Source organism: Marmota marmota, unplaced genomic scaffold (assembly GCF_001458135.2).
Source record: "Marmota marmota marmota unplaced genomic scaffold, marMar, whole genome shotgun sequence".
NCBI lineage: Eukaryota > Metazoa > Chordata > Mammalia > Rodentia > Sciuridae > Marmota > Marmota marmota.
This window is the reverse complement of record NW_025999900.1, coordinates 35,334,963-35,360,354: the sequence shown is the minus strand read 5'-3', so window position 1 is coordinate 35,360,354 and position 25,392 is coordinate 35,334,963. Positions and strand designations below refer to the sequence as shown.

Below are 25,392 nucleotides of genomic sequence, written 5' to 3'. Positions count from 1 at the left end.
AAAAAAAAAAAAAAAAAAAAATCAGGGAAAGGAATTGACAAAGAACTAAGTCACAGCATGACAGCAGCACAGGAAGAGGGTAGTGATTTTATTTTTGCTTCCAAAGATGTTGGTGTCAGTATCCCTTCTCTAAGATTATCACCACAGGAAAGTTTAAATTAAGAAAAATATAAGAAGAAATGGAGGCAAATTGTGAAATCTAACATCTCCAAAGATTAAGATAGGCCTTCAGTAGGAAAAACAGAATGTATATCTGAGCAAGCAACCTGGGAAATAAATGATTTTTGATCTAAAAATATCCCCCAAGGACTCATGTGTTAGTGTTCAGAGGTGAAAAGACTGGATTAGGAGAGCTATAACCTCATCAGTGGATTAATCCATTTGATGCATTAATTATGTGAATGGACTACTAGGTGGTAATTATAGATCAGTAAGGCATGGCTGGAGAAAGTAGGTCTCTGGGGGTGTACCTCTGGGGACTATATCTTGTCCTTGACTCCTCTTACACACACACACACACACACACACACACACTGCTTCCCAATTGAGCAGCTTTCTTCTACCATGAAATTCTGGTTCACCTCAGGCCCACAGCAAAGGAGTTGGCCAACCATGGACTGAACCTCTGAAACTGAGCCCAAAATACATTTTTCCTCCTCTAAACTGCTTCTATTAGGTATTTTGATCACAGCAACAAAAAGCTGACACACACCTTCATCAGTTTGAGAATGTCAGGTGCCATCCTAATTGGTCCCCAAGAGAAGCACAAAGACCTGTCAAGATTCCTCTAGCCAAAGAAGCCACGATCTTTATAAACATCCTTGACAGCTAGACTACCAAAAAGAGACAAGGGCAAAAACTCTTAAAGTCACTCAACTTCTGTCCAGTAGGTGGAAGCACCAACTAGGCCTCAATCCTGCTTCTAATAACTCTATTCCCAAAGTTGCAACTCCAGATGTATACCAAGATGGCTCTGTTTCTCAAAGCCAAAAGGAGTTTATTGGTATGAGAACTTTTATTCTTTTGAAAATTTACAGAAATCCACTCCCTGTCAAATCTTACTTCTCAGAATCATAATGTTTTAGAGCCAAGAAAGATCCTATAAGATCCCATAGATCCTATAATTTAACCCTCTTAATTACAGATAAAGAAGCATTCAAAGAAAAGGCACAGTCATTGGGGTTAGATGACTCTCTCAGGGTCATCTAACCAATCAGTGATAAGACAAACTCCAGACCCACTGACTCCCTGTCCAGTGCTCTTTCCACTTTGCTCAACTACAAAGCTATTTAGAGTAATGTTGGCAAGTGATATAGTTAAAAGACTGAAACAATACCTCACTGTTAGCATGAATTAGGGAAACAAGGAATGACCCAGAAAGGAAGCAAAGGAAGATTTCTGGACATCTATGGCCTAAAGTTATCTATGTAGGGATAAAAATGGATAAAAGATTTATCAAGGGAAAAAATTTATCCTTTTTGAGATGGTCTTGCTATGCTTCCCAGGCTGGTCACAAACTCCTAGGCTCAAGCAAACCTTCAGCCTCAGTCTCTTGAGTAGCTAAGACTATAGGCATGCACCACTCCATACCTGGTAAGAAAAATCTATTTTAAAAGCGTACACAAGCCAGGTGTGGTGGTGCATATCTATAATCCCATCATATCGGTAGACTGAGGCAGGGGGATTGCAAGTTCAAAGACAGCCTCAGCAAAAGTGAGGCACTAAGCAACTCAGTGAAACCCTGTCTCTAAATAAAATACAAAATAGGGCTGGGAATGTGGCCCAGTGGTTAATTGCCCCTGAATTTAATCCCCGTCCCCACCCCCACACCCCAAAAAATGTACATAAGTAATCCCAGTGGTTTGGGTAGGTGAGGCAAGAGAATCGCAGGTTCAAACTCAGACTCAGCAACTTAGTGAGGCCCTAAGCAACTTAGGGAGACCCTGTCTCAATTTTTTAAAAAGGCAGGGGGCAGTGCTGGCTCAGTGGTTAAGTGCCCTTGAGTTCAATCGCTGGCACTAAAAATTAATAATAAAATAAAAGCATATACAAGCACATAGTATGATCTGCTTTAATTAATAGAGGAATAAATGAAAAATGTAAAAAAGCCCTTTAAAAAAGAATTTAGAGTTCTTCCGGGGACAGCATTTGGAGGCACTCAAAATGGTCCAGAGTTTGACATTCTATCGTAGGCTTTCCTACAATACAGCTTCTTATAAAACTAGGCTATCCTGAACCCCTGGCAATAGAATAATTTACACAGAGATGGTTGGGAAAGCACCAAAATCTGCATGTGCTATGTTCCCAGGCATACTTCAAGGGGTTTGTGCTGTGAGACCTAAAGTTCTTTTTTTTTTTTTTTTCTTTTTGGTACCAGGGATTGAACTCAGGGGCGCTTAACCACTGAGCTACATCTGCAGCCCATTTTTTGTATTTTATTTAGAGATAGGATCTCACTGAGTTGCTTTGGGCCTTGCTAAATTCCTGAGGCTAGCTTTGAACTAGCAATCCTTCTGCATCAGTCTCCTGAGCCTCTAGGATAACAGGTGTCATGCCACCGCACCCAGCAAGACCTAAAGTTCTTATGAGATGTCTAAAACAAAACAAAAAAAATAACGTGTCAAACCGAGCATGGTGGCATATACCTGTAATCCCAGCAGCTTGGGAGGCTGAGACAGGAGGATTGTGAATCCAAAGACAGCCCCAAGCAATGGCCAGGCACTAAGCAACTCAGTGAGACCCTGTCTCTAAATAAAATAGAAAACAGGGCTAGGGATGTGACCAAGTGGTTGAGTGCCTCTGAGTACAATCCCCAGTGCTCCCCCCACAAAAAAAAAAAAAAGGACAGAGAAAAAAATCATGTCACCAGGGCCTATGGTGGTTCCATATGTGCTAAAGTGTGTCTGTGACAGGATCAAGTGTGCTTTCCTTATTAAGGAACAGAAAATCATGAAAGTGTTGAAGGCACAAGCACAGAGTCAGAAAGCTAAATTTAAAAAACGAAGCTTCTTTGAATAATAAAAAAAAGAATTTAAAAGCATACTTGAGTTCATATCTTAGCTCTGTTAGTGGGATCATGGACAAGTTATATTCTGGGGCCTCTGACCTCCCATCTATTAAATTAGGGTTGATGGAATTCACTCAGAGGCAGTTATGGCATACAGTCTTGCATAGTAAGAGCTCAATGAATAATGGGTATCACTGTTTTGGAAAGTTGGTGGTGAGGTACCTACCTCTCAGGATTCTTGAGCTCTTCAGTGACATAGTTGAGGGTATCCCAGCCTGAGTAGGAGAACAGAGCTGAGTACAGTGCCAGGGCAATGTCACCCATTACAAATGATGAACCCTCAAAGGAATTCTCCAAGTTAGTCGTGGCTCCTAGAATCCAAGAACAATGGAAAACAGAAGTATTAGTGGCCCACTCCCCTAATGTCAAGATGATCCAATAAAGTAGTGGAAAAATATGGCAGTAAGAGCAGGTAAGTGACTCAGAACATCTTTGGCAGCAACGGCATCAGTGAAGGACAAGGAACAGAAGACAGACATCTATAAAGATGATGGAATGCAGAGAATGACATGGATGGGGATCTTGACAGAAGAGCTCGGCTTTCTAGGATAAGAAACCAGAATGTAGAAGAAGGGGTAGAGAACAGGAATGGTGTCCTGTTTCTCTCTGCTCTATAGTCTGCCTGATTCTTATCCCCTTTCTGACACCAGACACAGCTGACATGAGATAGAAGGACAGGGCTCCATCTGCCCAAGTTAACAGACTAGTTGTAGGGTGGGTTTCTACCTGGAAACTAGAGAAGTGGATATAAGAAGTTCATTGTTGACCTTGCCCACTTTCAAGGGCAGAATCATCAAATCAACAGCACTAGGTTCAAAAACTACAAAAGCCAACTCCCAGAGTATGGCTGTCAGTCCTTTTGCCAAGATCAGCCTCATCTAGGCGTGGTGGCATATGCCTATAAAATAAACATGTCAGCAGGTCCTATGGTGGTTCCATATGTGCTAGAACTAGCATGCATAGAACTTAAAGAACAGGCTTTGGAGTTCGCTGCCTGGGTACATATTTTAGCTCTCCTACTTACCACTACGAACTTGGGCAAATTCTTATAGCATATTTCTTCATCTATAAAAAGGGAATAATAACAGTGCCTACCAAACAATGTTATTGGAGATTTAAGTGAGATAATATACAAAGTGTATATTAAGAAGAGTATGTCTCATAGAAAATACTTAACAAATATTAACTGCTATTATTTCTTACCCTGGCCAAGTTTAACAATGCCTGCAATGATGACCGCAATCAGTGCTGATACTTTAGCATAGGTGAAAATATCTTGTACCAGGGTTCCCCACTTGACATAGGCACAGTTAACGAAGGTTAAGAGACCTGAAAGAAAAATAATACTGATTGGTGACTAACCCTTCACACCCAGACTCCTAAGCAATTTTTCTAGTAATAGTTACTAAGAAGGCCCGTTTCACAAAGAAAGTATATGTGTTTAGGCTTTTACTTGCTTTGCATAAGAAACTTCGGTCCCAGAATGTCCTTACTATTATCATTCAAAGACATCTGCTGAGCACCTGTGTACAAAGCACCACCATGATCCCTACCCCAGCACCTTATACAGGAGACAGAAACAAAGTAATCTCAGATTTGCTTCATACAAAAGTATACCCAGGGGCCGGGGTTGTGGCTCAACTTGCCTAGCATGAGTGAGGCACTGGGTTCGATCCCCAGCACCACATAAAAATAACAACAAATAAAATAAAGTTAAAAAAAAAAAAAAAGTACACCCAAACTGGATGCAGTGGGAGACAACTGGTAGCTATACAGGATTAGTGTGTTCTGGCTGTTGGCTCTGAGAAGTCACTGTCTCTCCCTCCTACCCACCCTGCCACACACACACACATAGGCTTTAGGACCCAGCACTTTGTCTCATTAGTATTACTGTTAACCTTGCCCAGTCCTGTTATGACTTCATTGTCTGGGCCAGCAGGTCAGAATGTGTGGCCAAGGATTGGGAGGGAGGCCAGACTTCCTGCCCACTGCCTGCCAGATCAGCTGCTTGTTTTTGTGCCTGAAAATATTCTTGCAGCAAAGAGCGATTCCTATAGAATGGGGATAGAGCATTTTTCCTAATGGACAATGCAAAAGTAAGAGCTATAACATTCCTCATAATCCATCTATCCTGAGGTAGAGGTAATTACTTTACCCAGATAAGCTTGGGTAAAGTTTATGCATTATTCTTAAAGAGCCAAGTTTCTGAACTGGTCTCCAAAGACCTAAAATTATTTTGCAAAGTGTCATGTTTGTATGAGTATATACATTTTTATAGGAAAAGAGCCCATAGCTTTTATCAGAATCTCAGAGAAGATACAGCGGTTGTGTCTCAGTGGCAGCACGTGTGCTTAGCATGCACAAGGCTGTGGGTTCAATCCACAGCACCAATAATAATAATAACAATAATCTTAGAGAAATCTATTAACCTCCCCACTCCCCACCCCCCCCAAAAAAAAAAAAAAAGTTAAGAAGGGAAGCCCACATATGCTATGAAGTTGGCCACTAACCTCAGGATGTAGTGGGGAAGAAAGTTAGAACAACTCTAAGGCTTATCACAATGTCCCTTAGATCCCTTGCCAGCCTCTTAGGAAAGCAGACATACCTTCCCCTTGGTGACACCATGAATCCCTTCACAGCTCAGCGACTGGAACACCATAGGAGTATTTAATCCCAAAGGCTCCAGGGGTAAGGCCAGCCTTGCCCTGCCAGTGCAGAGAGGGAGGCCCAGTGATGGAACTCATCTACTTCAGGCCACCACAGTCAGAAACCACTTCCTGTCTGAGTTCTCCTGGCAGTTCATGGTCCTCAGTGTCCCCAGTTCTGTTCTGTTATATCCTGGCCTCATACATTCTGGCCCAGAAGCTCCTTCATTCTGAGAAGCAGGAAAGACTGACCTCTCAGAAAAGCTATCCATCTTTCTCTCACCCTCTCTTTCATCTTCATTTTACTTACTGCCCTGTTTTCTACTCTTCTTGAGAGGGGCATTCCTATATAATTCAAACACTTGCCTTTCTGCCTAATAAACAAGATAATAAAGAACCAAATCTTATCACAGGGCTGGACAAAAATGCACCCATCACTCCAGGCCACCCCAGTGCTGAGTTAATAATTAAAGACACAAATGAACAGTCTCCACAGGCATCCCACAAAAATGACCAAAGTGCCTGTATCTTGCCCTGCACAAAACTGCCTAATCTGTTGATCCTCCTCAGTCAGTCATCCACCCCTTACTACCCTCCAGACTTCCACTGCCATCCATTCAGCAGCCCTTGTGCTCTTTTTCTCATCCTGTAATCTCTCTACCCCTTTCCTTCAGGCTCTGTTTATAAACACAACACAAACAAGGTTCCCATTAGAAACACCAAGCACAAGTAATGCTACCATAAACTCAGGGGAATAGGACACTCTAACACAAATTCCTGGTTAGCCTGCAGAGTAACCCAGGGTCATAACTCCCAACTGGAATAAATGTAAGAGACTAGTTTATAGACCACAGTCTGAGTCTGCAGCTGTGTACCACAAAGGTTCCCTTCTCAGCTCTGTCCAGGGATACAAGCAGGAAAAAGTAGGGACATCCAAAAATTCACCAGCCTTTACTACAAAAACTTCTGCAATGAAAATATATGAATTGCTTATATTTTGGTCCCTATTGCTTCTTCTTCTTTTTTTTTTAATTGTAGTTGAACACAACATTTTTATTTTATTTATTTATTCTTATGTGGTGCTGAGGATTGAACCCAGGGCCTCAAACATGCTAGGCAAGCACTTTACCACTGAGCCACAACCCCAGCCTCTACTGCTTCTTTATTTCTATACTTATCCATTTATCCTCTTAACTCCAGTAGTGCCCCTCCCCCACTCCTGAGTTTTATTTCTCAGCCAGGCACCCACCATCTTGTCCTGATCTGCTCTATGCATTGAGCACAAGGGATCCATTTGACTGGGGGAAAGAGTTCTATGGAAATAAACCCATGGGTGCTGAGGATATAGGCTCAATGCCTAGCATGCTCAAGGCCCTGGGTTGAATCCCCAGCACCACAGAAACAAATAAAAAAGAAGCCAGGGAACAGAGGGAACTGCCTGAAGAGAGCTATCCTCACCTCCCCAGAGCCCTGCTTCCTCCTGGCCCTGGGAGCAGGAAATGCATATGGCAGACAGTAGTGCTGACTAGGCTCTTTGTCCCCTGCCTCAGGATACAGCTGACCAGAGGCCCCAGAGCCCAGCTAAGTATACTGGTCTTAAAGTGGAACCCAACCTCCTGCTTCTATCAGAGACGGGAGGGGACCATGGGTTTAGATTAATGCAGAGGCAACTGCACTCTAACCTCTAGAATGCAGATGTCCTACTCTTTTACCTCTAGGCATAATTCAGTCCTTACCCAACACTTGGCCAAGTCCACAGAAGAATGGCCTAAAATGACCTTAAACCCTTAACCCAGGTACAGCTCCATTCCTGCTTTAACCCCAGGGGAAATAAAAAGACGCAAAGATGTCACTCCTATAACATCTAGAGGTGCTTCTAAATGGATCATCAAACCCAGCCTACACAGAATCTAGTTCTTCCACTACGGCCCAGTGTGAGCTCTAGACTTAAATCCAGAAATCATCAGACAGGTTGATCTAGAAAGGAACAATGCTTGAAGACCCACCCTGGATCCATGCCTAGATTTAGTTTAGATACTCAAACTAAATAGTCCCTGGAAAAAGACATTAAACCCACAATACTCCCAGCACCATTAACTTTAAATACATATCAATGAAACGCACAACTTAGGCTGCTATTTTATCCCATTTTCTGCCTTAAATTCCCAGGAACTATAAAATGTCAATACTTTATTAGATATTCATTCCATTTTTAAGGAAATCTATAGCTCTTCATCCCACTAAGCCAAATTCTCTGGGGCTACACAGGATCAAGCTAAACCCTCTTGTACACGATGGCCCTTCTTAGCATTGAAGATTAATATCCTGTGCACCTTGCCCTTCTTTAGGCTAAAAACCCAGTATCTTCAACACCTTGTGGGGCAAATATGGCTTCAAGACCACTAACCATCCCAGGACTCTCCTCTGCATTTACTTCACTGTCAGGGTCTTCCTGGAAACTCAAGACCCCATACAGAGAACTCCAGACATTGTTGCATACTGCAGTGTCACGTCGGAATTCATTAACTACTTGTTTTTCCCCACCTCACATTAATGAGTTATTTTCCGACTTCCTTTCTGAAATTGTAAAAACATTTTTTAAAATACTTTATTAGTTGTTGATGGACTTTTATTTACTTATATGTGGTGCTGAGAATCGAACCCAGTGTCTCACACATGCTAGGCAAGCGCTCTACCACTGAGCCACAACTCCAGCCCCAAAAGCAATTTTTTAAATCCCAGATATAGAACTTTATATTTATCCTTAGTAACTTAGTACTAAGTAACTCCTCTGTGAGTCTTTATGCATCATCCTCACCAATTGCAAATAGGTTTTTCCCCCTTTATATTATTATTAGTTCAAACTGCCCCCCACTTTTTGTGCAATATTGGGGAATGAACCCCAGGCCTTGTGCATGCTAGTCAAGAACTCCCCACTGAGCCACATCCCCAGTCCTCGGTTTTTCAGGTGGGGAAGGTACTGGGCATAGAACCCAGAAGTGCTCTACCATTGAACTGCACTCCTAGCCCTTTATCTCTTTTTTAAACTTTATTTTGAGACAGGGTCTCTCTAAGTAGCCCAGGCAAGCCTCAGTTCACAATCCTCCTGCCTCAGCCTCCTGAGTAGCTGGATTATAGGAGCACACCATTGCACCCAGCTTCAGATCCCTTCAATTCTGTGAAATCTGTAAGTTCAATTATCATATCTTCTGAGTATTCACAGAAATTATTGTAAAAATATTGGTTGGGATCACCAGAGCCCTAAAGTCTATCACTACAGAACTTCCTCTGTGTTGTCATTATTCCACATCCTTGAACCAAGAATTTTATCTAGTCTACCTTTTTATGTCTTGTCATAAAGAATATCATGAGTTTTCCAAGAAGCTCTCTGAAATGTGTATATACATGTCTCTGCTCTAACAATCTCATGATGCTACCAAATGATTCAATGCAATTAATATAATATTATGCACATCATAGCAACACCCTTGTAATAGCCAAAAATGGAAACAAAGCCAGGTGTGGTGGTGCATGCCTGTAATCCTAGCAGCTCGGGAGGCTGAGGCAGGAGAATTGTGAGTTCAAAGCCAGTCTCAGCAAAAGCGACACACTAAGCAACTCAGTAGGACTGGGGATGTGGCTCAGTGGTTGAGTGCCACTGAGTTTAATCCCTGGTACAAAAAAAAAAAAAAAAAAAAATGGAATGAAAAAAATGCCCATCAATATTAGAATAGATTAAATGGTATAGTGGTACAATATAAAACAGCAGTGAAAATAAATAGTCTACAACTACAGATAAAAATACAGATGAATCTCAAGAATATTAAATGAACAAGCATGACACAAAAGAGTACACACTGTTTATGCTCATTTATATAAACACTGGCAAATCCATTCTACTAGAAATCAGGGTTGTGAAGGCAGAGACTGGAAGAACTATAAGAGGGGTTAGGGGCCAATTTTTTTATGGGGATGCTGGTTACAGATATATGCTCACTTTATGAAGATTCAGTAAGTCAAATATTTGTGATATGTGCACTAGACCTTGTATATATTATACTTATACAGAAAAAAATAAAATTAAACCCCCAAAAGAGGTTAGGTTGGCATGCTTGTTCTTAGTGAATTCATACAGATTACTAATGATCTTTTCTTTCCATTTCTCACACTTTGCTAACTATATTTAACCAACAAGCCTAGAATTTGGGTAAGAATCAATCTTGAATTATCAGTCCAAAGTGTTCAGAGACTACCTTTGAAAAGGCTAGGTTATCACTGTGATAGCCAGAATAATCCCCACACATATACACCAAGAGGTTCACATCCAAAACCCTGGAAATAGTGAACTATATTATATTACATGGCAAGGGAGAATTAGAGTTGCAAACAGAATTAAGGTTGCTAGTCACATGACCTTAAAATAGGGCAGGCCCAATGGAAAGATGGAAAACGGAGGCAGAAGGGTTAAAGACTGAGTGATGCAATATGAGAAAGATTCTACCAGTTATTGCTGATTTTGAAGATGAAAGGGGGCCAAGAACCTTTAAAAGCTAGAAACAGCAAGAAAACTGATTCTATCCTAGAGCCTCCAGAATAGAATACAGCACTATCGACACTTTGTCTTTAAACCAGTAAGATCTATTTCAGACTTCTGAGCTCCATAACTGTAGTATAAAAAATATGTGTTATTTTAAGCCATTAAATTAGAGGTAACAGTAGAATGAATGGGACATAACTTTCCTATGTTTATATATGAATACACAATCATAACTACACATCATGTACAACCACAAGAATGATGTTATACTCCATGTATGTATACCAAAATATATTCTAAAAAGAATAATAATAATAATAATAGGTAACTTGTTGCAGCAGCAAGAGGAAATTCACTCAGCTGCTTTCTTTATACACCCTTCCTGCTCTCCAGAATCCTGAAGATACCTAGTAGTGATTCTGTGATCTTATCTACCTAAAAATTCTGTCCACTTGTCTGCAACTAGGTAATTAAAAATATTAAGTCATGACATGCTTTATTACTATTTCTCAACTCTCTTTGTCTTGCTCTTTTTATTGGCCTAACCACTTTACTGAAATCTTTCTAGATTGACAGTCTTCAGGCTTGACAGAGAAGTGTAAAGGGAAAGTGGGACCTATGGCCTTTTCCTTTCTCTATCTATTATTTCAGAAACCAACTGTCCCCAGAATGTACATCCCTGCCTTACTGGTCTCATCTGAGCATGCCTCTCAGAGCCTGTTATTGTCCTCAGTCACTTCTTTAGAACTTAGTTCCTGCTGGGCATCAACCTCTAGACACTCTCCTTGCAGTTCTGGGACACACCTGCATTTAGCCTTGGTTACATCTCTTATCATCTTTCATATATCTTCTTTCTAAAAATCTAAGTTCATCAAAAAGCAGCTTCTTCAATCACACTGGTTTCTTTGGATATCTCCTTTTCTTTTTATATATATATTTTTTATTATATGTGGACACAATATCTTTATTTATTTTTATGTGGTGCTGAGGACCAACCCAGTGCCTCATATGTGTGAGGCAAGCACTCTACCACTGAGCCACAGCCCCAGCCCCTGGATGTCTCCTTTTCTTCTTAAATAAGATTATTTTCAACTATTTGTTCAGAATTTCATTTTTTAAAATCTTCCGTTTTGCTTTGTTGCTGTGTCTTTGGCTATGAGATTATAGTTCTTTTCTCTGAGCTTTTTTTGTAATCTCTTTGCCTAAAATTTAGAGTGCATCTCTGAGGAAATCAATAATTTCTTTTTTTTAGAAGACACAAACTCAGTAAACATAGTCACTTCCTCACAAGTATTCCACATTTTACCTGATTATATTAAAAATAATAATAAGTCCTTATGCATGAGGCCCTAGGTTCAATCCTCAGCACCAAATAATAAGTCCTTATCCTTTAAAAATTCACACTGAAGCCTTTAAAGGCTAAATGGTAATAATACCTTAGATTTGTTTTAAGTAATCCAATGGGGTGAGTAAGGGATCAATGCAAGTATATATAAAACAATGATGACAATTATTGGCATTTGAACCTTAGAAGTTCATCTCATGATTCACTCTATTCTGTATGTGCTTTTAGTTTTCCATAATAAATCCTTTTTTTTTTTTAATATATAAAGGTACCACTTCTAACAAAATGAAAGCAACTCTAGCAAAAGATACTCAAAGAATTGACCTTCAATCATGACTATTTTCCCTTTTGTACCAATGTTATAATCAGGAAAACAAAATATTTATATCTTCTGATTTGATGGTATGCAACTTATGCCCACAATTATATCACTTCTAGTTTCTCTTCACTAAGCTTCATCCCTCAGGATATGGATTTATTTTTCATGTACTATTACAATGAGAGACCTTCAGGAAAATGTCCTAAATGGAACATAAGAGGCCTCCAACAGCACTATGTTAATAATTATTCTCCCAGTGGTGAGCATATAGAATTAACAGAGGCTAGCATCTTTATGCCCCTTATAAGATAAAGGCTACATCTCTTTAGTGACAAAGAAAAGACTTCTATTAAGGCATAAAGAGAAACCCTCCCTTTAGGCAGGGACCTGGAAGCAGTATTAGGTGGTAGTGTTCATTATAGTTGTCAGAAAATAAAGAAAAAAGAAAGATCTTAGGTATTTTTTTGTCTGTTTATTTTGTACTGAGGACCAAACACAGGGCCTCATGCATACTAGACAAGTGCTCTACCACTGAGCTAAATTTCAACATTTTTTTTTGAGACAGGATCTCCCTAAGTTGCCCAAACTGACCTCAAACTTGGGATCCTCCTACCTCAGTCTCCTCAGTAGCTGGGATTACAGAGAGAGGGAAATTTCAATACATCAAGATATTGAGTCAGGTGTGGTGACACATGCCTGTAATTCCAGCTACTTGAGAGGTTAAGGCAGAAAGATCACAAGTTTGAGGCCAGCCTGGGCAATTTAATAAGATCAGCTTTGAAAAAAACAATTTTTTTTTTTTTTTAAGAGACAGGCTCTAAATTGCTTAAGGCCTCACTAAGTTGCTGACTCTGGGTTTGAACTTGCAATTTTCCTGCCTCAGCCTCCCCAGCCACTATATTATAGGATTTTTTTTTTAAGAGCTATAGATGTAGCACTTAGTGGCAGAACTCTTACCCAACATGCACAAGAACCTGGGTGACATTGGCAGAGAAAGAAAGCATCCCTCATTATAACAGATTCTCATATAAGTCCATCTCTCTTTGATATACTACATCCCAATTTTTCTAACAAACCTATCACTTTTAAACAAAGTATCCTCTTCCACTATTATATTCTAATCAAATATCACTAATAGCTATGAAATTGTTTTCCCCATGCATTAAAAAATCTAATATATTTATTAGTCTTATTTGTAATGTTGTACCTGAGTCTAAAAACTTCATTCCTGATCTTCTATCCTATTGTCTCCAAACACATTACCGATTGACTCCTTCACCTTTATTATTCTTGCTATGTAATACCTGACAGCCCCCAAAACACACAAGATTTTTCTTTTATCTTTGCATTTTTCTCTTTGCCTCTAAAATTTCAGTTTTAAGTCTTATTAAACACATCCCTCTAATCACTATGAAACCTGCCCCCAAGTCATCTTTCTGGTATCTTAGGATTTACAGTCAGATATTCTGATCTTCATTCTTTATTCTTTCTTTTCTTTTTTTTTTTTTTAAAGAGAGAGAGAATTTTTAATATTTATTTATTTTTTAGTTTTCGATGGACACAACATCTTGGTTTGTATGTGGTGCTGAGGATCGAACCCAGGCCGCACGCATGCCAGGCGGGCACACTACCGCTTGAGCCACATCCCCAGCCCCATTCTTTATTCTTTCATATACATAGCCTGCAACTGACAGAGAACAATGAACGTTCCATGTGAAATTCAGTTTACTATCATGAACTTCAATGTCATCAGTGACAGATCTCAGTCTTCTGGTTAGTGAAATCATTCCGTCCTACAGTAACTGACAGAAGAATAGCAAGCGTGTTTATTACATGTTGCTCAGAAAAACAGCACATCTTTATATTTGGCTGGGTCTGTATATAGTCAGAGGCTCACTGCTCAGGAACAACAGCCAAGCCCCTTATCTGGTACACTCGGGCTGTGAAGGCCCTGAGGCCTCCAGAATACTTTTTCCACTGCTATTTCCTCAAAACGTTCAAATTTAAGCTCTTTAGAAGACATTCATATCTGTTGCCCAAACCCAGAGATTTCAGGTTTCTTCTTCCTTATTTTCTCTGCTGTATCCCCATTGTTTTTTTCTAATGCTAATTTGTGATACTCTCTATACCCCAAATTTCTCCCCTCCTCCTTCCAGCCCCAGAGGTGCAGTTCTTTCTTTCAGAATAGATGGCCTTCAAACTTTTTTCCTTTTCAGGTAACAGAACCTTTTTGCTTACTCAGACATCATGGGTGAGAGCCTTTGGCAAGAAGGCATACCAAGCACAAGCCCTATGGGTCACTGGATCAGACCCCTCCCAGTGTCCTTCCTGTAAATCAGTCAGCACTTTAGCTGCAGTGGCTCTGACCTCTCTGAAGGAGCAAGCAGACCATGTACTAAGTGGCTCTTATATTACAACCCTCTCTGTGCCCTTCTCAAGGCCAGCTAGTCCCTGTGAATCAGATCCATACTGTTTGCTCAGATAGATTCAGGGTCTAAGGATTTAAACTGAATCTGAGTGGTCATCAGAATCACCTGAGGAATTTGTTAACCTGCAGTGTCCTTCCAGAAGTTCTGATTAAGGAGATCCGAGACAGGGTTTTCCAGGGCAGTCTGATGATCTGCCTGCTTGGGCAGGTTACCTGAGATGACCACCTAACGAAATAATCACATACACAGCAATTTTAATCAGAACAAGTCTAATCACTGAACTCAGAGATCCTGCATCTTGGCTACACACTGGGACAAGCCGGTCCAGTGCTAGGGTGCCATCCCACACAATGAAGTTGAAAACTCTGGGGTGGAGCCCAGTCATGAGCATGTTGTAAAGGCTCCCCAGATGATTCTGAAGCACAATGACAAGTACTGCTCCTCCCACCTCCTGGACACAAGAACCCCCATCAATTCTCCTCAGCAGTAATTTTTCCTTCTTCCTCAGTTTTCATTCTCCAAGCCAATTCCCATTCTTCTCCAAGTGGTTCAGATGCATTTATTCAGGAAGTGGGTGATGAGTGTTGTGTTTTTGTTTTTAATCTCCATAGAGATTAATAACAATATAAGTGCAATGTACAGTCAGGGTGAGGACCCATTGTCCCTACCTTCTTCCCCAAACTCCTCTAGATTATCCCCTCAGCTTCTTCTGAGGTAGAAAAGAGAAGAAGGATAAGACCCAGGGTGAGCCCCCAAGAGCCTTGAGGACCAAACAAGCACACATCTCTACTTCCTTCACTGCTGTGAAGAGTTTGTTCCTAGGTTCACACTAACCCCCACTAGAAAGGATTCAAGGCTCTAATGCCAGTCTATTTGTTAAAGTGAACATAGGACATGATTTTGCCTTCAACCTAAGATGTCTCTTGGGAAAACTCCTCTGAGATAAATAGCATCCAAGTAGAAAGTTCAAAGGACAGAAAATCAGTTGGAGGTCCCACATTTGGTTGTTTCAGCTCAGTAGCCACAGGTACATGAGGTCAGTCTTTCTGGTCAGGAAAAGCTACACAAGGACACGTGGCCAAAGCTCTCAGTCAGACACACACACAAGGGGATCCGAAGTCCTTTACAGTACACAAGCAGCTCAGCAGACTGAGGATGAGGCATCTGTCCTCCCATCTGCCTAATTTCCACAGCAACACTTAGCCCTTCACCATCATCATAAAAGCCAAAAGCATGAACTGCCCTTCTCAGCCATGTTGAATCTGTAATCATAACCTCTGTATGCATCTAACATTTATTGAAGAATCTTCTAGTACATGCAATTCACTAGAGTCAAGTACAAGGAACACAAAGAATCTTTGCCTGCTCCCCAAAAAACAGTACTCTGGCCTGGAGTGGTGGCAAATACTTGTAATCCCAGCAATCCAGGAGGCTAAGGCAGGAGGATCACAAGTTCAAGTCTAACCTCAGCAACTTAGCGAGGCCCTAAATAACTTAATAAAACCGTGTCTCAAAATAAAAAATTAAAAGGGATGGGGATGTAGCTCAGTGGTTAAGTGCACTTGGGTTCAATCCTGGGTATCCAAAAAAAAAAAAAAAAGAAAGAAAGAAAGAATAAGAAAGGAAGGAAAAAAAAAAACAGAACTCTTTTTAGGAACCCTGGTATGAAGGCAGACTGAAGGCACAGATGTAAAATGCCATGTTAACAAAAGACAAAACAACTTGACCAAAATAAGTAGGGTGCAATATGGGCAAGAATGGCAAAGCAAGAACAGAAATGTCCACCCAGGCTAACAGTGAGCCAGAACACCTTGGCTCTGAGGAAAGAATATTTGAATAGAGATGGGAGTTCTGGACTACCCCCTGACTCTGCCAAGAAAAAAGTTCCACATCTCTTGAAAAACATGAAGAAAGTCTCAGCTTTACTTTCTGATCACTGAGGTTTTTAAAATTAAAATTACTTTTAAATTCATCCAAAGACAGAATGTAGAAAGTGAAGTTTTTAGAAATTAATGAGATACATATGATTGTGAATATAATTTGAAGTGGAAGATACAATTTTTAACAGACAATTATGTGATAGGTCACTTACATATTTATATACATTCTCTAACGTACTCTGACAAATAATAGCTTTCATTATCTTCATCTTAAAATCAAAAAAACCCGAGGCCATTCAGTCAGTGGCCAGTTCCAAAGTCTATATCGATTTCACCACACCACATACCACCCTAATTGTATGCAAGAATATGGGACTAGGAGCAGGACTGTCTCCAATTATGGTAATGGAGACACTTCTACCTGCAAAGAACTGGAGCAATCCACAGAGCTCTGCATAGCCAGAATAACCAGCTTTAAGAGGGCCCCTCTGCATATCTCCCTGGTTGGGAAAAGCAACCATTCCTGATACCCTAAACTAGACAGGACATGAGTTTCCTTCAGAATGTAATTCACTCACTCATTCCTTCATTCATTAAACAAACATGTATTAAGTACCCACTGTGTTTCAAACCCTATGCAAGCTCCAAGTTAATACCTAGACTCTAGCTTTCATGAAAAAATGAATAGGGACTATTACAAGAAGCGTGCACTGTGAAAGTAACTGAGAGGTAACCCATACAGTCGAGGAAATGAAGAGAGTACAGGTGGGCACTAGGACCACTGTTACCTGGACTGAGTACACACAGGCTACAGTGCTAGAGAGGGGGAGGGGAAACTGTAGTCCTGGAAGAGAGGGCAGCATGTGATTATCCTGACAATGCAAATCAGCAATGAGTGAAGTCATCCACTTGTACAAAAAACTTATCTAAGCAATAATCGGTAAATGATTTCAAGGTCTATTAACAAGCAATACTAGATTATCTAGGGCTATGGTTCAGCAGTTGTAAAGGGAGACTACACCTGCCAAAGGACAGTAAGAAGCGTTTGCTCTCTTGAAATTGTCACTGTTTGAACAGGAAAATATGGTACAAATATAGATGATACTTCTAGGAGGTAATGAAAAGGAAACTGGAGCTAATACAGTTGATCTAGGATTAAACCTAGTCCTGCCTGAATCCATGTTCTCAACTAAGCACTGCTCCCTCCCAGAGGGATGATGGTACCCCCTACTCTATTCAAGGAAGAGAAATGCTGACTTAGGGCACCCAATCATGCCAACCATGCAGAAGGTCTTATTTCATACAACTTCAGAAACATACTCCCCAACCAACATAAGGCAGGCTTAAGTCTTTACTATAAAATCTTCCCTCAACCTTGGTCCTGCCAACTAACAGCAACCCTCCCCTTGTTTGTTTGTGGTGCCTGAGATTGAGACAGGGGCCTCCCACATGCTAAGCAAACACTCTACCACTGAGATACACCCACCAACTCCCAGAGTCAGTCTTCTAAAAAGCATATCTATATTCTTTTCCCTTCCTTTATCTCTACAATGCAGTCTGATGTCCTTTCCCCCTTTCTTCCACCCCATCAAAGTTTCTGTTGTTCTCTTTGTTGGAATCTATTAATTCCAAATGACATTCCATTCCTTATCTTACTTAACAGTTCTTCCCAAAAGGCTACTTTTGAGTGTAAACTCATCTCCCCTGGGCATGTCCACCCAGGCTAACAGTGAGCCAGAACACCTTGGCTCTGAGGAAAGAATATTTGAATAGAGATGGGAGTTCTGAACACCTATCACCACCTATTCTCTATGCTCCCTCCTCCACCCACTAATCACACTGCATTAGAATGGTTTATGTGTCTGTCTCTCCCATACACAATGAGCTAGGTAAGGGCAGAGCTGAGTAACCATCATTCTTGTGCTCCCAGAACTGGGCACACAGTAGACACTGAATATATTTTGCTAGATAAACAAATGATATTTCTGAAATCTGATTCTACCCTTAACATCTAGAAATTTATTGCCTTAGGGGAAAGCCCATATGAAACACCACTGACCTCCTTAATCAACTATATTCAATCTAGCTTTACCTCTGGGCAGTTTGAATACTGTTGCGCATTCATTCCTTCTCAAATCACTCTCTTCCACTCACTATCTTTCAATTCTCTTCCTCTCTACAGATGTTCTTTCTCCATCATTCAGTAGAATGCCTATCCTTCAAATGTTGATATTCCTTAGAATGTTATCCTCTGCCCTTTGTCCTCCCTTTCTACAACCTGTCCCAAGGTCATCTCATCTGCTTCTACAGTTTCAATTAATATATGACAATAATTCCCAAAAATATATTACCAGCCAACTATAATGATTCCAGAAACATCCAGCCACCTACTAAATACCCAACCACTTATAGACATCAAACTCAACATATTAAGAACTAATCCCATCAATTTCTCTCAAACCTACTGCTTCTCAAGTATTCCCCATATAAGTAATTGGCATCAGCATCCACCCATTTACCCAAGCTAGAAATATGGGGATCTTACCATCATCAATGATATCTGCTGATATCTAATTAATGTATAAATCTTAACCAGTCCCCTTATCCCCAAAACATGATTCTAGTCCAAGCCACCATCATCTCTCACCAAGACCAGCTTCCTAACTGGTCTCTCTGCTTTCAGTCCTACATACATACTGGTGGGGGGTGGGGGGATCATTCTAAAAGTCACAAACTTAAAAAAAAAGAAAATCATAAACTCTAAATCACAAATGTCATTCCCCTAAGGCAATGAAAAATCTTAAGATTTTTTTTCCACCAAATTCCTTAATGTGATTTGTATGATAGACTTGCATTTTCCAAAGACGTTTCAACAATGTCTCACATTCCACATGCTTTTCTTACAATTTAACACTCCATCTTTTTAACTCCATGAATTTAACACTCTATCTATTAAGATGTAGAGTCTGAGGGCTGAGGATGTAGTTCAGTGATAGTGCTTGATTAACATGCATGAGACCCTGGGTTTGATCCCCAGCACCACCAAAAGTGTGATGTGCATGTATAAATACATAACAACAAAGCCCACTATTACATGTAATTATAAGGATAATGTATCCTCTTGGAGCTCCCAGACTGGTCTTACGCGGGTGAGTGTCAGTCCAACAGTTTTCTTAAGAGTAATCTTCTGTGAATGTTTCTACCTATAGAGTATGGCAGGATTGACACCATGTGACTTCAGAGGCTAAGTTATAGAAGACAACACAACTTTCTACTTTTGTTGCTGAAATACAGATTTTTTTTTCAATACTGAGGATTGAACTCAAGACCTTGCACATACTTGGCAAGTGCTTCATCACTGAGCTATATCTCCAGCCCCTAAATCCTCATTCTTGAAGATTTTAGCTGCTAAGTAAGCAGTCTGATTGCCCTGAGGCTGCCAGGCTGTGAGGAAGCCAAATAAGTCCAGGTATAAAGACCACATGGAAAGGCTCTGGTACAATTTGGAAAAAAAAAAAAAAGTTCCCAACTTTCTCAGAGCCCTCCTTTTGACTACAATCACGTGAGAGCTAGAACCCCCCACTAAGCCCTTCACAAATTTCTGAGCCAAGGAAACCATGAGAGAATAAAATGATTACTGTTTTCAGCACTGAATTTTAGGCAAATTGTTACACAGCATTAATAAATAAACAGATTATAAAGTCATGAGTAACCTATCCCTCAACCCCCATTTACCTCTGCATGCCAACTCTCAGCATTTCCTTACACTCAATCCCGCAGCCCATCTTGAAACCCTTCGTTGTCTCAAAGATGCCCTTCTTTCAGGCATTTGTATATTCTGTGCTTGGGACCTGAAACATTTCTCTTCCTATTCTATACCTCATCAATTCTTCCCCATTCAGGTGTCAGTTTAAGCTTCTAAAGGGAGTTTCTCAATCTCTGGGCTAGGAAGGGTTCTTCAGAAGCTCCCTGAGCCTTGCAAATCACAATGCTCACCACAACTCACTGTAATCTTGTCCTGAGGTACCCATCCTGACTCCTGGTACACATCATGCTATCTCCCATTTGCCGCCACTTCTCTCTCTCTCTCTCTCTCTCTCTCTCACACACACACACATACACACACACACACACACACCTCCATAAAGACAATGACTAGTGCACATGAACATTTGTTGAATACTCTATTTCCAACCCTATGTATTTTCTAAGCTTAAAAATGGGCTACTATCCAACAAATTTCAAATTGGACATGAGACCATCTTCTCCTTCCCTGTAAATTAATTATACCATTATCTACCAGTTGCCCAAACAGAAACCTCAAAACTCTTCTCTTTCTTTTTTCTTCTTCTCCTTCTCCTTCTCCTTCTTATTCTTGAAACAGGGTTCATTCACTATGTTGCTGAGGCTAGTCTAAATTCATGAGCTCAAGTGATCCTCCCATCTCAACCTCCCAAGTAGTTTGGGACTACAGGTGCATACATCCATGCCAGGTTTATTTGAAGAATATTTATCCTGGGTGTGGTAGCAAAGGACTATAATCCTAGCAACTCCAGAGGCTGAGGCAGGAGAATCACAAATTCAAGGTCAGCTTCAGCAATTTAGTGAGACCCTGTCTCAAAATAAAAATAAATGGCCTGGGGACATAGCTCAGTGGTAAAGTGCCTCAGGGCTTAATCCCCCAGTAACCAAAAGAAAAAAAAATTAACAAGCTCCTCTCTATTTTCTTTGATGGGGATATGGTGGATCATAATAGAGGTACAGCTCTAACCAGCTCAGAACTTAAGAGACCATGGGGCTTCAGATGTAGCTCAACAGTTGAGTGCATGGTTAGCATGCATGAGGCCTGGGTTGGATCCTCAGCACCAAAAAAGAAAAAAACAGACTAGTGGATGTTTTCCTGAACAACTTCCTCTCCCTTATAACTGACATTCTAATATGTCTCATTGGTTGTACTAATTACAAATTGCTCTTAGATCTCTCCTTCCCTGTCTACTCCAACTGCCATGGCTCTAGTTGAGACATTTATCATTTGCTGCCTGGATTGCTACAAGAGCTTCCTGATGGTGTGTCTGCCTCAAATCCAGCCATTATGTTCCAATCTAGCTATACTGCTTTCCTGCTTAAAGTTCTCATTGATTCTCATATGCTTTAAGACAAATCTAAATCCTCCAAGGGAAGTATGACTCATGCTCTAGCCCCTTGCCTCCCTTTGCCCCCTTATATCCCATAATCCCCCATGAATACTCCATGCCCTATATTTTTTCTCACATTGTACCCATATATTACCTTTCCCCATGCCCACAATGTCCTGCTTCTTTCTTCATTCAATAGCTATTTACTATACACCTAGCAGAAACTGGGCACTAATACAGGTGCCAATAAATCAGCAGTGAAAAAAAAAAATTCTTTTTTTAAGGTGGGGGGATGAGGGTTTTATTGGGGATTGAACCCAGGGTACTTAAACACTGAGCTACATCCCCAACTATTTTTATTTTTTGAGACAAGGTCTCATTAAGTTGCTAAGACTGGCTTCAAACTTGAAATCCTCCTGCCTGAGCCTCTGAATTTGTTGGGATTACAGGGGTACACCACCAGGCTGGCCAAAACAAAGTTTTTACTCTCATGATGTTTACATGCTATAAGCAAAGACATACTATAAACAAGTAAACAATGCCAGGTGGTAAGGAATGCTATAAAGAAAAACAAAACAGGAAGCTGGGGATAAAGTTCAGTGGCAGAGCACTTGCCTAGCATGTGCAAGGCCCCTGGTTCAATTCCCAGCACTGCAAAAATAAAAAAGGAAGAAGAGGAGGAAGGAAAGAAGGAAGGAAGGAAGGAAGGGAGAGAGGGAGGGAAAAGAAAAGATAGATGGGATGAAAAACCAAGAGTGATTTTCTTGGCAAAAGAAATAAGTACCAACCCCTGAGGCTATAACATGCCAAACAAATTTCAGGAAAAGCAAAAAGGCCAGTATAGACGGACAACTTCAGTTGGTAGAGTGCTTGTCTCGCATGCGCAAGGCCCTGGGTTCAATCCTCAGCACAACAAAGAAAAGACCTTCCCCCCAGCTTGATTCCTTTCATTTTTCTGCTGATGCAGACATTGCACACCCTGAATAAGCCACTCTCCACCTCTCCTGGCACCCATCTTATGTACTGAGCTTAACACTTTGTTTGCCTGGGTCCTCCGCCACACTGCAAATGATCTTTTGGCTTCAGGTTTTATAGAGTCTACCACATTCAGTAAAATGTGGTAGACTCTATAAAAAAAAGTAAAAGTTTTCTCAAGTAGTCAAAACTTTCTTCCTTTGTTCCAATTTCACTTCATGCAACTAACCTCCCAATTACAAGATTGCTTTTCCAGTGACTATGGCTCCAGGAAGAGGATGCCTTGATGGTGAACACATGCATTCTGGTCATTAGAAATTACATACCATTTATACAATTACACACCATTAGAAATTTCACTATTGGGTACAAATAAACTGATATTAGCATTCAAACTTCTTTTTTTAGGTTAAGTGTGACTAAGCTACAGACTAAATGACCTGACTATGTCATGATGACAAAGGAAGACACTGCTAATGGAAGGGTCACATAGACGGCCAGCTCAAGTCCCAGGTGCCCCCTCAGCCTCCTCACTCAGCCCACCTCCCCTGTTTCAGATGGTAGCCTCATCAACCCCCAACTACATCAGTTCAAACCCTTCTCTTCACCTCTGAGAGGCTCTCATATAACACACATACACACACACACACACACACACACACACACACACACAAGTCTTACAAATTCCACCCTGTAACTATTTCTTTATCCATTCTCTCATCTCTGTTCCTTAAGGCCCTTAAGGCCCTTAAGGCCACTCTGCAGTGCAGGTCTTTACCACCCTTCAGAGTTTTCCTCCTTCACAGTTTTCCTTCTAATCAATTCTGATCATTTCAGCACCTCCAACCTTATATGCCCCCACCACTGTAAAGTCAACAGCTTCCCTGCCTTCAAGATCAAGCCCAACCTGTTCAGGCACCATGTAAAACCCTCTTCACCTTGGGTCACCTCTTCACTCCTCTCCCACCCCACATTCCAACCATACCACTACCTAGAATTCTCTGAACATTCTGTGCCTTTTACACCTCTACTTCTTTGCACATGCAGTTCCCTCTGAGAAATGTTCTAGGAGACAGCTTTTTATCTTTTCAAAATTCACTTCAGACATCACATTCTTTGTAAAGTCTTCTGAAGCTCTCCTCCCCACAAAAATAAAGTTGTCCCACTTGCTTTTTATTTTATTTATTTATTTATTTATGGCTTGTTTGTTTATTTATAGTTTGTGCTGGAGATTGAAATCAGGGGCGCTTAACCACTGAGCCATATCTCCAGCCCTTTTTAATATTTTATTAGAGACAGGGTCTCACTGAGCTGCTTTAGGGCCTCGCTAAATTGCTGAAGCTGGCTTTGAACTCTCCATTTTCCCTCCTCAGCTTCCCCAGTTGCTGGGATTACAGGCATTTGCCACACCTGGCCCCACTCACTCTTATGGTGCCTCCAACAGTACACTTATTATATTCTATGACAATTATTTGTTAATATATTTGTCTCCCTCTTAGACTATGAGTTCTTAAATGGAAAAGACCATACATTATTCTTCTTTATTGCCTGGCACAAAGTAAAATAACTGCTATATAGTATGCCCTAAAGATAAGCTTTCTGAGGGAGGAAATGAAAGGAAGTTTTATATTAAAGAACTTCTCTTGCTAAATCTGAAGATTTAGCCTAGGTCTCCACTTAGGCTAACCAGAATGTCCTCGTAGGTCTCAGTGTCTGGCTAACCAGAATGTCCTCATAGGTCTCAGTGTGGACTTGTGGTATATATTTAAGACAATCCTAGTAGAGTGAAGAATGTACTGTGCTAGGAACTTATGAAGCAGTGGTTAAAGGAATAAACCCATAAACATGCATATGTCACTAAATTCTAACAATCTTGGTCGCCCTTCTGAACCTTCTTCCATATCTCCATGTCTCTCTGAACTTATTAAAGATAGAACAAAGTCCAGATATGCAGTATATCTCATTATCTAACCATGACCACTGAGGAGAAAGCCAAGCAGCAAGAAGAGGAAAATGCTTACAAGTAGTCAAGAAAGAAAATAATTTTAAACATAGTAATAATTAGTACTTCACACTTGAGTCATGATTTGTGGTTTTGTTTCCCTCTTGGACTATGAGTTCTTAAATGGAAAAGACCATACATTATTCTTCTTTATTTGATTTTTTTTTTTTTTTTTTTTTTTTTGATGATAGTGTCTCACTATATTGCCCAGGCTGGTCTCAAATTTGCGGGTTCAAAATATCCTCCTGCCTCAGGCTCCAGAGTAGCTGAGACTGTAGGCATGTGTCACTGTACCCAACCTCAAGAATTTTATTTCATTCTCACAGCAACCTGGAAGTAAACAGTCATAGTGCCTTGCACCAAGATCACACAACTATTGAGCCCAGGCTCAAACACAAGTCTGGTACATTCTTCACTCTACCAGAATTGTCTTAAATATATACCACAAGTCCACCCACAAAACCCCATGCTTTTTATTCATTAGGGAGCTTGGCAGGCTCATGACAGTGGCTACTCTGCATGAGTTCTTGCAAGGGTGTACACTGTGTTTGTATGTATATGTGGGTATTCAAAGGTTTGGATACATTTCTTCTCAAATTAGAAGAAGCTGATTAAAAGGGGATGAATGGTGAAGGTAGGAACAATACCAGAATCAAGGAACAACAGATGATAGAGATGACACAGATAAAAACCAGAAAAGAATAAAGCCTGAAGAGCTATAATCAGGCCAGCAGTCAGAGATCACTGAGGAAGTAAACATTCTTCCCTACCCCAATGGCCTGGGAAGCCCTCATAGTCATACAAGAATTGACATGTATGACAATGATCTTTACTCACAAAAAGAAATTTCAAATTAGCGGCGCACACCGGTAATCCCAGTGGCTTGGGAGGCTGAGACAGGAGAATCGCAAATTCAAAGCCAGCCTCACAACTACGAGGTGCTAAGCAACTCAGTGAAACCCTGTCTCTAAATAAAATAAAAAATAGGGCTGAGGACGTGGCTTGGTGGTCAAGTGCCCTTGAGTTCAATCCCTGGTACCAAAAAAAAAAAAAAAAAG

General features: G+C 40.6%; 1 protein-coding gene across 5 annotated transcripts in view; it reads right to left on the bottom strand.

The window, feature by feature from the left end:
• The window catches only part of Slc7a7 (solute carrier family 7 member 7), a 62,071-nt gene that overhangs the window by 6,262 nt on the left and 30,417 nt on the right, over positions 1-25,392 (bottom strand). For all 5 annotated transcript variants that reach the window (XM_015492900.2, XM_015492891.2, XM_048798836.1 and 2 more), the window contains exons 3-4: positions 4,271-4,396; positions 3,234-3,378 (exon numbers count right to left, since the gene is read on the bottom strand). In XM_015492900.2, coding sequence (XP_015348386.1) covers positions 3,234-3,378; positions 4,271-4,396 — 271 coding nt within the window. The remainder of the gene's footprint in view (positions 1-3,233; positions 3,379-4,270; positions 4,397-25,392) is intronic.